General features: G+C 38.5%; 1 protein-coding gene across 2 annotated transcripts in view; it reads left to right on the forward strand.

Moving 5' to 3' along the window:
• GUCY2F (guanylate cyclase 2F, retinal) overlaps positions 1-12,447 on the forward strand; it is a 105,597-nt gene that overhangs the window by 9,190 nt on the left and 83,960 nt on the right. For both annotated transcript variants that reach the window (XM_081566807.1, XM_081566806.1), the window contains exon 2: positions 3,807-4,108. In XM_081566807.1, the coding sequence (XP_081422933.1) occupies positions 3,807-4,108 (302 nt within the window). The remainder of the gene's footprint in view (positions 1-3,806; positions 4,109-12,447) is intronic.

Here is a 12,447-nt window from a genome sequence, read left to right on the forward strand (position 1 = left end):
AGGGTAAGGTCTTGAGCATAGTTAATGGCACTAAGCATTAAAAACAGGCATGTTAGTATCTACCTGCCCAGCAAATATCCCTTTGAATTGTTCCTCCATACTAACAATCTGAAATGACCATGTCTCACATCTTAAGGAACCCACAAAAGATACCCAATTCATAACTTCTCTTTCAGAAATTTTCAAATATTCATTGTATACTTGGTACATAATTATGTACCAGGATACAGAAATAAATAAAATACAGGTTTTTTTTTTGCTTCAGTGAACTCATGGTTTCATAGTAGATGCTGACATAAATAAATAAGGGCAATACATCTTGGAAGTGCCATGATGGATGTCAGTTCAGTGTAGAGTGGGGAACTAAACCAGTGTCATAAGTTGGTACCCTAGAAAAAAGTATAGCAGATGGAGATTTGTCTGCAAGAAGCTTATTGGGGGATTGCTTTCAAGGACAATGTCTGTGAAGGAGAGACAGCAGTAGGATTGGAAAGAGAGAAATTAAACTGTCATGCAGTCACAACAAAGGCCCCAGCCAGTCCCAGTGGGAACTCTGGAGCTGGGATGGCCTTTCAAAATTGTCCAGAATTAAGGAGTGTTGGCCTTTATGCCTCCATATTGACCAGTCACTGGGCACAGGCTGATGCAGAGAAAGGCATGCAGTGTTGTTGACTTAAAAAAGATAGTCACAACCTGAAAGTAGAGAGTTAATTTATTTGGTGGGAATGTTCAGGACTCTGAGCCTGGGAGACAACATCTCAGTAGCTCTGAGAAAACTGCTCCAAGGAGGCAGGAGGGGAAGTCAGGCTATATACAAGTTTGCAACAAAGGGAGCAGGCAGTCGATCATCAAAGATCAGGTATCAAGTTAAGGAATTTAACATTCTGTGTATGGGAAGATGCAAGCCTCTGGGCTCACTGAATTCATTCCTTTCATATGCACCTCAGCTGTCTGGGGCCAATCCTGTTTCCTTGTTCACCTTGCTTCTTGCATTCCCCAAGCTCCTCAGCAATCACCGTTGGGGGTGGCAGCATCCCCTGGTTTGCAGTTTTGGAAGCCCACATTCACATTTGGAGGACAGAAATTGCTGATGGCTGTGACATTTCTTGTTGATTAATATGGCAGGAGATATTTTCATTTCACAGTGTGATAATAATTGTTTAACAGCCAGTTTATGGGGGAGGAGGGAAAAGCCCTGATTTGTAGCATTTGCTGATTCCCATGGTTTTGTAACGCCCACCATGGCCAATTTCAAGCTACCAACATGACATTAACTAGCTCAGAAAATCCCTGAAAATATAACCATTGGCTCTTGTGAACCAGCATGAGCCAGCTCCAGTACACTACTGAGGGGATACAATCTTGGGAAAGGTGGTTATCCTCACCTGAGGCCAGTTCCCAGGGAGGTACCAGCTATTATCTCCAAACATTCCCAAAAACTAGGAGAAAGAATGTTTCATTACTAAAGGTTGCATCTGGCTGGCACACCATTGCACCCGGTACACATAGTGTATGTTAAAATATTTGTTGTATTTCAACCAATATGAAGCACTTAGTTTTATGTTTTCCATTCAGTGAAGTAATTTTAATATTCCTTTCCCAGGTGGTGCTAGTAGTAAGAACCCATCTGCCAATGCAGGTAGACATAACAGACCTGAGTTTGATCCCAGGGTTAGGAAGATCCCCTGGAGAAGGAAATAGCAACCCACTCCAGTATTCTTGCCTGGAGAATCCCATGGACAGAGGAGCCTGGCGGGCTACTGTCCATAAGGTCACAAAGAGTCAGACACGACTGAAGTGACTTAGCTCAGCATGCATGCACAAGTTAATTAAATGAATTTTATCTCTCTTGGGTAACCTTGGTCTCATCAACTAATCCGTTCTTGTGGAAGAAAGGTGCCAATACTAACCTACTTGCCAGAGATACTGTTGGAAGAACTGGCCAGCTACCTGAAGCACCTGACAAAACTCAATTTTTCCCCTCAATGGACATGTGACTGTGCTAATTTGACCACAGTGATTCGTGTTTAATGGTGTAGCCAAATTTAAGGAGCTCCGGACCTTTGGTCCTATTTTTATTTCTAAATCCAATCATTGACTTGTCAGACCTCCCTGTCACTCCCTTTCCCCATTATACAGTGTGTGATTATGAGTCAGGGAGGTTGAATTCCTTGTGTGGCTCATGAACTAGCTCCCAAGATATCCCTAGAGTATTCAACAGAAAGTTTGTGCATCAGAATACATGTAGAACCTCTCAGGATAATGATATTGAAGGAGCTAATGGTCATTTGAAAATTCAAGTTATGGTGTGTGTGTGTGTGTGTGTGTGTATGTGTGTGTGTGTTTGGTGTTTAAATCAACTTCATAACTTACTAGGTATGCCTTAAAAAATGAAGGGTACTAGCTCTGGCTCAAAGAAGAAATTTTCTGGGGTTATTTAACAACTGCAAAGAAGGTTTTTGAAAATAGAGGAAGCAATATGTAAATACCCAAGATCAGTCATTGAACGTACTTTAAGCACACTCAGTTCCTGAGATTAAAGTTTCCGTGTAAGCATGTATAATTAATATTTACCAATGGCAGTAGGGTCTTTGCCTTTCTTCAAGGAGCTCAGAGTACTTGCCAGGCATTATCTAATTAAACCACTCAATGTACCTGTGAAATGCATTGGAATCTACATTTTAAAGATGTGGGTGCTGAAGCACAAGTGGACTGAAACTCATTTAGCATGCCAAGGGCGAAATTGGATATAAGACTTTCAGTCTCATGATCTAGCTGCCATTCTTCAACCGTGGCCAATCCACTCTATTCTAGTGTAGCCTTGCCAGACAACATAGTTTCATAAGTCTAGGAAGAATTGGAGTGAATGCAAAGTAATTCCAATTATAAGGAAGTTGGATTTTCAAAAATTGAACATATCACCTGTAATATTATTATAGCAGAGTATGAGTTAGTGCCATTCATTTTCTATAATGGCCTTGGTAACTGTGGAAACACTTGGCCAACATCTGTTAGAATGTATGTTTGTAGGAGGTAGGCAATAAAAAACGTCAGTGGCTATGGGAAAATCTCCCGTCTTCTTCTAGGTGTCTTATTCTTAGGTATAATAATAGTTACCATTTATTGAGGGCTTCCCTGGTGGCTCAGCCAGTAAAGAATCTGCTTGCAATCAGGAGACTCCTGTTTCGATCCTTGGGTTGAGAAGATCCCCTGGAGAAGGGAATGGCTACCCACTCCAGTATTCTTGCCTGGAGAATTCCTGTGGACAGAGCAGCCTGGTTGGCTACAATTCATGGGGTCGCAAAGAGTTGGACACGACTGAGAGACTAACATACACATACATCATTTATTGAGCACTGTGTGTTAAGCCCATTATATGGATTTCTCCTTCAGTCATCACTACCATCCCCTGAAGTAAATATTTAGGCAGAGAGAGGTTAAGTAACTTACCTAAGGGTGGGTATATAGCTAGTAAGTGGTGACACTAGGATATAAACCTAGGTCTTGTAACTCCAAAGCCTTTCATTATGCTACCTCCCACTTGCTATCTTTGTTCTTATTCCCGTCTAGTGTTAGACTCTGCAGCCTGTAGACGTATCTGATCTTTCCCTGTTGCCTAATCAGAGTCCCTGAAAATACCTCAGCCTCAGCTCAAGGTTTCAACATCTTGCTCATCTTGAAGACATAAGAGATATCATTTACAAATTGGTTATAGTACATTTATTTGTTTCTCCCAATCTGTAGTGTTTAGTTCTGTATCTTACTAACATATTGCCGCCATAACCTCCCTGCTTTGTTGGTTTCAGTAATCATCATGTGTATGCATTCGACTTTGATTGGGGGAGAGACTCAGACACATCTCTTGGAATGGGCTCACGATCTGCAAATGACTGATGGCACCTATGTCTTTGTTCCCTATGACACCCTGCTCTACAGTTTACCTTATAAGCATACCCCCTACCAGGTTCTAAGGAACAACCCCAAACTCCGGGAAGCCTATGATGCTGTGTTGACCATCACAGTCGAGTCCCAAGAAAAGACCTTCTATCAAGCCTTTGCGGAGGCAGCAGCTAGAGGTGAAATTCCTGAGAAGCTGGAGTCAGATCAAGTAAGTGAAGATTCACAAATTAATCATGATCAGAAAAACTCAAAAATCAGGAAGGTAAATATTTTTCCTATCAAGTGCCTCTATTCCTGAGGAAACTTAATCAATAACAGGCAACTGCACACAAGTTAACTGGAGAAGGAAATGGCAACCCACTCCAGTATTCTTGCCTGGAGAATCCTAGGGATGGTGTGGAGCCTGGTGGGCTGCCGTCTATGGGGTTGCACAGAGTCGGACACGACTGAAGCGACTTAGCAGCAGCAGCAGCAGCACACAAGTTAAAAACACCTTTTGTTTGCAAAAAACTTTTGTAAAACACATTATTGGAGTTTTTATTTTTATTTTTTATCTTCAAGCTACCCACAGTGACAGCATACAACCATGAAAAAGAAACAAAATGTATTTAAGAACAGGGACACAAAACTTTAATATATACTAGTGCTAAAATACATTTTATATATATATATATATATATATATAATATATATATATGCTGTTCAAGGGAGCCTAGTAAAAATAAATCCTATTTCTGACCCAAGTTCTGATCAATTCAACAATAAGAGCTGGTATGTAAGAAGATACTGGCTTTATTATTGATAAAGCTGGTATTGGGGAATACAGCTTCTGTCTATGTGCATTTGAGTTTCCCACTATTGAATCTGAAGATTGATCAGCCTTCTCCATCTAGTCACCAGCATTGCCAGACTCCTATATTCCTGCCCCATGAGGGCATGCCTTTCATTTAAATGTGTAACCTAGAAGAGCGTAGTGGAGTATATACTCCCTGTAGGTAGCTCACTCCTAAGAGAAAGAAGTTAGGATGGCCTGGGATACACATGTTTAATTCTCTTTCCAAATGAACCAGTCAGATTAAGTCACTCCTCCTTTGTGGGAAGGAATGAGTAAGGTGGTGAAGAAGTTAGGTGTTTTTTTTTTTTTTGCTAGTAGGGCTATCTGTATATGAAAGGAATCTTTGGGAATGGGGAAGAATTCCTCCCTAATAATGTATAAGAAATAATATATAGATATATATGTATAGATGAATATATGTATAAACATATTTCAGATTCAAATCACAGCCAGAGGAACTAGTGGAAGAAAAAATAGTGGAGACAGGAAGAAAGCAGAGAAATGAATGGACAAAAACAAAATGGATCAAAAAATGGACAAAAGACAAAAACAAAGAGGGAAAAATAAAAAGAAGACAAGGAATATGAGAGGAAGATGGGGAGGCCAAAGATAGTTATGTCAGAAAAAATACAGAGGGAGTTTTTGTTTGTAGGTTAGAGGCCAGACATAGAAGGCACTCATTTTTAGAAGTATTTAGAGTGGCACATAAATAAGTTGAAAAGTTCAAGCATTTGCTAGCATATTGTATTAGTTATAATGCTCTGACTGTAACTAACAGCTCAACACAAAATAGCCCAAGTAATTTTTTTTTTTTAAACTGGAAGATATGGGGACTTTAGGGTCAGTTAATTCAGCTATTCAATGACATTATCAGTGAACCAGGTTATTTTCACTTTTTCGCTTTACAACCATAGCATGCTGGCTTGCCCTCATAATTTGGTTGCTCTCCTGGTCCCAAGATGACTGCTACAGTTCCGGACACCACATCCAAGTGGAACTGTCTACAAACAAAAGTGAGAAATGTCCCTTTCTTGTGTCTCTTTTTAAAAGTGAGGAAATCTTGCCAAGAATCTCTTCAAGCAGACTTCTCCCCACACTTTCCTGATCAGTCATGTCCCATACTCATGCCAAATTGAATAATTTAGAAAGAAGCATGAGACTATTGTGACTGACCCTATGGCTGCTGGAAAAGTATGCACAAAATTGAGATTCTATTAGCAAGGAATAAGGCTGTCATGTAGGCAATTGATTGTGCTTAACACATTCTCCATGATCTTCTCCTTTATGTATACTATTTATTCCTTTATTCTGTGCATTGCCTCTTTATCTGAATAAATAATTCAGGTCAATCTTAGGTTTTCTTATCTCTTTCTGTCCTGAGTATTGATAGCAAAGATTTTGCTGATTGTTGTCCTAATAAAAAAAGTAACTAGCAGAGATATTAGCAGTTTTGGATTTGAACTTTATTGCCACTGACGTGTTTATAATAAATCTTTCTTTTAGGAGACACACATATATTTATTAAAAACAATTCATTGATTTGGTCAAGAGTGGCAAGAATCCTGCAAACTGCCAAGAATTGTTGCTCAAACCAGTTGTTTTGTGTATTCATGGGCGAGCAACCAGATGGTGAATTTTTGTACTTTTTATCCAATGATATGGTATCATATAGGGACTAAATCATTTTTTTTTACTTTAATCACAGGATTGAGGGAAATAGAAAGAAGTGTGTGTGTGCGCATGTGTGTGTGTATCTGTGTGTGTAATACGTGTATGGGAGCAGATATTTTGATACAAAAATTTCAGACCTTTTACTCTTAATGGTTGATCCAATCTCTGAGCTTGTGGAAAACATAAGGTAATTAGAGTAAAAAAAGGCACCATTAGTTTGGTTGCTAGGCAGCCTGTACTCTGCTTTAGACAAGGAAATAGAGCGAAAACAAAGACTCTAAAGCTTATATATTAAGAAAGCTTGTTTAGATGCATTTCTGCCCCCACTTTGCAGGTACCTTGGCTTTACCTTCATAACCAAAGAGTGACAGAAGAGTATGATAATTATTTTTGCATCTCTGATAAACAAAAACCCCCTTTCCCCTAAATTACCTTGCTAAAAGGTATTTTTAAAGGCAGCTAGTATAGCAGAAAGAGCATATGGTAAAGAGTTAGACAACCTTGGTTTAAATCTCAGCTTTTCCTTTTTCTAGCTGTGTACCCTTGGGCAAGTTACTTAGATTTTGGAGTCTGAATTTTACCATCTGTAAAGTGGGTTAGTAATCTACAGCTTTTAGGATTGTTCGGAAGGTTAAACAAAGCAGTATGGGTAAGGTGACTAGCAGAGTGCCTGACTTACAGCTTATTTCTCTTTTACCTTTTGTTTTTGGTTGATGACCTTATTGGTTGATGGTGACCTAGCCTCTAAGTTACAGTCGGACCTCAGCTTCCTACTCTGTTGAAGTTTTATGATTATTGGCAAAGAATTGCTCAATAGTTCTTTGCTTATCCCTGGACTCCTGTTTTTTTTTTTTTTTTCTTGTTCAGTCAACAGATCAATAGCTATTTATTAAGCACCTACCATGTGCCATGCACTATGCTGAACTTCAGATAAAAGAGTAAACAAGACAGGATTTTTGTCAGTAGAATTGGAGCCAGTTCATAAAAGCCAATTGTGTGCCTCTTTTCCCAACACTGTGTTCAGTGGCATCATATTGGTAGATTGAATCAGGCGTTGAGAATATTTATGCCACATAAATTGGCAAATGCCACAAATAAGAGGTAAATGCTACAAATAAGAGGTTTTTTCCCTTCTCTTAGAGCTATTGCTAATATTTACTAGCACATTAATTGTTCCCAATCTTATGAGGCTTAAATTCTAATGAAAGAGAGATTGTAAATGAATAAACAAATATATGAGAAAGATGGCTGTATTTTTCCCTTGCTCAATAACTTCCAGTGGTGTTGAAAATTCCAAATATAGAGGCTATGTTGCTTGTAGCAATGGTTTGCATCCTTTTAGTTTTACAATTGGGTCTTCAAAAAATTAAAAAAAAACCAAACAGAAAACTATCAAAGCATGCACATAGTTTTGAAAGTCAAGGAATACTAAAATGTTTTGTATCAACAAGGCAGTCCCTAGGCCTTCCTCTCACTCTTCATCAGAAACAACCACTTTCATGTCTTTTAGTTCTCTATTGTGGTATTTATATTTCTAAATATCATACTGCTACTGATTTCTTGATTCCTCTACTTTGGATATTATTTGCTCACTTCCCGTTATAGTTAAAGATTGTTAGCTCTTATATACTTTCTTACCCTCCTTCAGACTCTCAATACAATTATGGAACACCTTTTAGTTAAATTCATATTTTATGTTTTTAATATTTTACCTGTCAAAATATCACTCCTATATAATCCATGTAGTATACTACGGTAAGAATTCATTTCAATTATAACTTTTGATTTTTACTAGAGTTAATAATTGCTTTATTTTTAATTTTATTTCCTTAATTTGGATTTCCAAGTCTTTCTGAACTGTCTGATAAAACTATAGAACCTTTCAAAGCAATTTTATACATGGCAAAATCTGTTAAATCCCTTATCAATTTCATTTGTTTTTCCCAAGGCTCTCTGTCCTCCTATTCCAATCTAAACTTGTTGCTCCCTAAGGTTGCTGTACAGCTATTATGATAGGATCTTCCTTTTTGCCACTCTGGAAATTCCTTTTTCTCTTTCTTCTGTGTTGGATTCACTATTCATGACTCTCATGACTCCCATTTTCTTGTTTACGGTCTCATTTTGGTGGAGCACATCCTCTAGCAGATTCTGAGAAAGATATACGGCAGTTAAACTTTCAAAATTTTACACTGTGAACCTTTATTCTAGCTTCACCATTGATTGATAGTTTGACTAAGCTTGTAATAAAGGTTGGCTTCCCAGGTGGTGCTAGTGGTAAAGAATCTACCTGCCAATGCAGGAGACTTAAGAGACACGGGTTCAGTCACGGCAACCCATTCCAGTATTCTTGCCTGGACAGAGGGGCCTGGTGGGCTACAGTCCATAGGGTCGCAAAGAGTCAGACACAACTGAAGCAACTTAGCACAGCATGGCATAAATATAGATTAAAAATTATTTTCTATTAGCACTTTGAAGACACAGCACTTTGTCTTCTTATTTCCATCATTGGTGTTGAGAACTCCAGTGTCATTCTTATTCCTGATCCTTTGATGCAACGTTTTCTCTCCTCTTTATCTTCCCTGGAAACTGTTAAGGTTATCTCTTTATTCCCTATGTAATGAAATTTCATGATTATGCCTGGATTTTTGACATGTCTTGTGCTGTATATTTGGTAGGGCCTTTCAGGCTAGCAGTTCCTTCTGCCTAGAAAATTTTTTTTATTTATTTTTTTTTATATTTTCCTAAACAACATTGTCTTTGTACTTTCTGTACCACTAGTTGATATAAGATTGCCTGGGTTGATTTTTTTTTCTGGGTTGAATTTTTAAATTATCTTATTAGTTCCCTTGTATCACTCATATCTTTGTTTTTAGCGTTTCTTCCTGAAAGAGTTCCTCAGTTTTGTGTTCTGACTCTTTTACTGATTACAGTTTTTTTGCTATCATGTTTTTAATTTCTAAGAATTAATTCTTGTTTGATTCTATTTTGTTATAGCATCCTGCTTTTTTTTCAAGAATGTATTATTTTCTCTCATTTCTCTGAAGACATTCATTATAGTTTCTTTGAAGTTTTCCTTTGCTCTTTGTGTCTCCCTCAGTTCCTAATTTTTCATGCTTCTTTGTTTTGGTCTCTCTGTTTAATCTTGGAAGCTTTCCTTAAGTGATGATCCTGGCTGTCCGGTCATATTTAACAGTGGTGTTAAAAGAAGGATTTGAAGGTTTATGTCCATGGTGGGCATGTTGACCTGTAGGTTTCAGTATCAGGGAATTGACTTGCCAGCTGTTTTGTGTGTGTGTGTCAATATCTGTAGATCTTGCCTCTTGGGCTAGTCACGTTCTTCAGAGAAGAATGCTTCGCTCTCCTTCCTGGGAGTTGTAATCCCGGTTGTCACTATTCTAGGAGCCATGTTTAGAGAAGTAAACTGGGATTTTCATCATTAAGTATGAACACTTTAGCTTCATCATTCATTTTTCTATGGCCCACCTCATTCTCACTGTCCTTTGGGTCAAGTGTTCCAGCTCTGGAGCTGCTCTGAATCAGTTTAACCTCTTTCCTGCGGAGATTTGGCTCTCCTTGATAGAGGTAGATGGCAGAAATCTAATTGTTCTGTACACACACATTCAAAGCTACCCCTCTTTTAGTGCTCTGCCTGACTCCTACTTCTGTGCTTAGCACCTCTAACTTCTAAGCCCTTCCAGGAATCACAGGGACAAATCTCCTTGTTGCTTACCAATATTCCCCTCTTCAGGTACTTAAATTTAATCACCCTTCACTCTGCTAAATCAGTTACCACTCCTGTAGCAGGTTTCTATCTTCATATTCTGTGGTTCAAGATTACAGTTGTCTCCTAATACCATTAGATGTGGAGGTTTACTGTTTCTGCTTCTTGTTCTCCTTGTTATTTGGGAGTGATGTTTGAGAAGAAGAGAGTGAAGAAAAAAATTTGAATTTTCTGTCTTTAATAAGGAAGCCATGAAAGGAAAAAAAAAGAAGTTACAAAAGGTATACATGATACTCTTTTATTGGTGAGTTTAACTACCATCCATTAATTAATTTAGCATGTATTTATTAAGCTCAGTTATAACATGGTAAGTGAGAGCATGGGCTCTGAGGGCAGAGTGCTGCAAATTTACTTAAGATCACTGTATCTTCATTAATTTTAAATTGGGAATAGTAACAGTACCTACCTCATACAGTTGTTGTGAAGATTAAATGAGTTAATACACATAAAAGAGCTTGCCTGGCACCGAATGACTCCTCAATAAATGTTTATTGTTATTGTTAATGTTGTTATTTTTTATTATTATGATGGCCTAGGCATTCTGCAGGTAATATAATGGAAAGCAAAATAGAAATAAGATATTTCCCCCAATAAGGTGAACAGTTTTACCATTTCAGGATGCTAAGGACACTGGGTCTAAAACTGGGACTCTGTTATTTATTGGTGATGAATTGAAGACTGGAACAAGGATCTTGAATACTAACTTGTAGGATGATATTACCAGAGCCCCATGCTCCTCTTCTGAAATGCAAACAATAGCAGCTATCATGTAGTCCATGCTTATTTTGTACCAGGTAATTTACATAAATGGTCTCATAGAATCCTCAGTCCAAGCCTACAGATTAGGTATTATCAAGTCTATGAGGTCGCAATGAGTCGGACATGACTGAGCGACTGAACTGATTGAACTCCATATTATGGATGATGAAACTGAAGCTCAAGGTAACTTGTACACCATCATACAGCTGGCAAGTGGCAGAGCTAGGATTCCAACCCAAGTCTAATACCAGAAGTACCAGAACCTGACCATTTAACCACACAATAGCCTTTTAAAAAATTAGATCATTTCCCATGTCTAGTACTTTACTCAAAGTAACATTACTAAGTGACTGATACTTTGATTTGAATGGATTTATTGGATCATTTGGGGCTTCCCTGGTGGCTCAGCGGTAAAGAATCTGCCTGCAGTGCAGGGGGCGCAGGAGACATGAGTTTGATCCATGGGTTGGGAAGACCCCCTGGAGGAGGAAATGGCAATCTACTCTTGATTCTTGCTGGGAAAATCCCATGGACAGCGGAGCCTGGTGTGGTCGCAGTCCATGGGGTCGATGGAGTTGGATATGACTGAGCACACACACACACAGACACACACACACATTGGATTGTTTTTCTCTAATAGAGGAGGTGATAGGACATTATGGCAACCTGTGGAAAGAGAAAAATAAATCTGAATGGGGAGATTGGGGAGTTGGATATTAGTGACAAACTTTCTAATTTGGTCTCAGCATGACTGGACAAGGATTACACTTTGTACCTTTATATATTGGCACAAAAAGACTTCTGAAATGAGGTTTTAGTTCCTGCCTTCTTCACTTTCATTGTATTCCCAATCCTTGTTTTCAATGAAATTCTATTGGCTACAAATGTATATTGCTAGAACACATATTTTGAATATTTTTTCCAAATGTGACCTTATTTAGCTAAGCAAAAGAAGTCCTCTGGATTTCTCAGCAAGCCTGGGGGACCTGAAGCTCCTACACCTATTGTTTTCCATTACCATAGATATAGGTGGGTAGCAGGGGGATGCTAGGCTGATGGGGATGTGGTTAAGACTGGAGCTTTCCAGGATGGGGCCTACCAGACAGGTTGTCCGAAAAGGTTGCCTGCCGCTCATAGTGGCCACAATTGTCTCTGTGCTTTATTCTATATAAAATAAGAGTGTGATGTTCATGAGTATCATGCCAAACAGATTAAGCTATTAGCCATTTCTTGGCTAAGTTCAGGAAATGCATTGTTGGAGGTACCGCCTTTAATAACAAGAATTCAGTTACCTTTTGGTTTCTTGATCTCTGTATGCACCTGGCTTTTTGTTCAAAGGTAATGTTGCCATTTTATCCTTCAAATGGTGCTTTCCAAGCCAGGTATCTTTTTTTTTTTAATGTACACTTCCAAGGACAAAATTCTTTGGAAGCATTTTATGTCTTTTAAGCACAGTAAATCTGAACTGATAGTAGTCAACTTAATGACAGCAAGAATCATT

Source organism: Giraffa tippelskirchi, chromosome X, assembly GCF_054371585.1.
Source record: "Giraffa tippelskirchi isolate mGirTip1 chromosome X, T2T-mGirTip1v1.2.pri, whole genome shotgun sequence".
Taxonomy (NCBI): domain Eukaryota; kingdom Metazoa; phylum Chordata; class Mammalia; order Artiodactyla; family Giraffidae; genus Giraffa; species Giraffa tippelskirchi.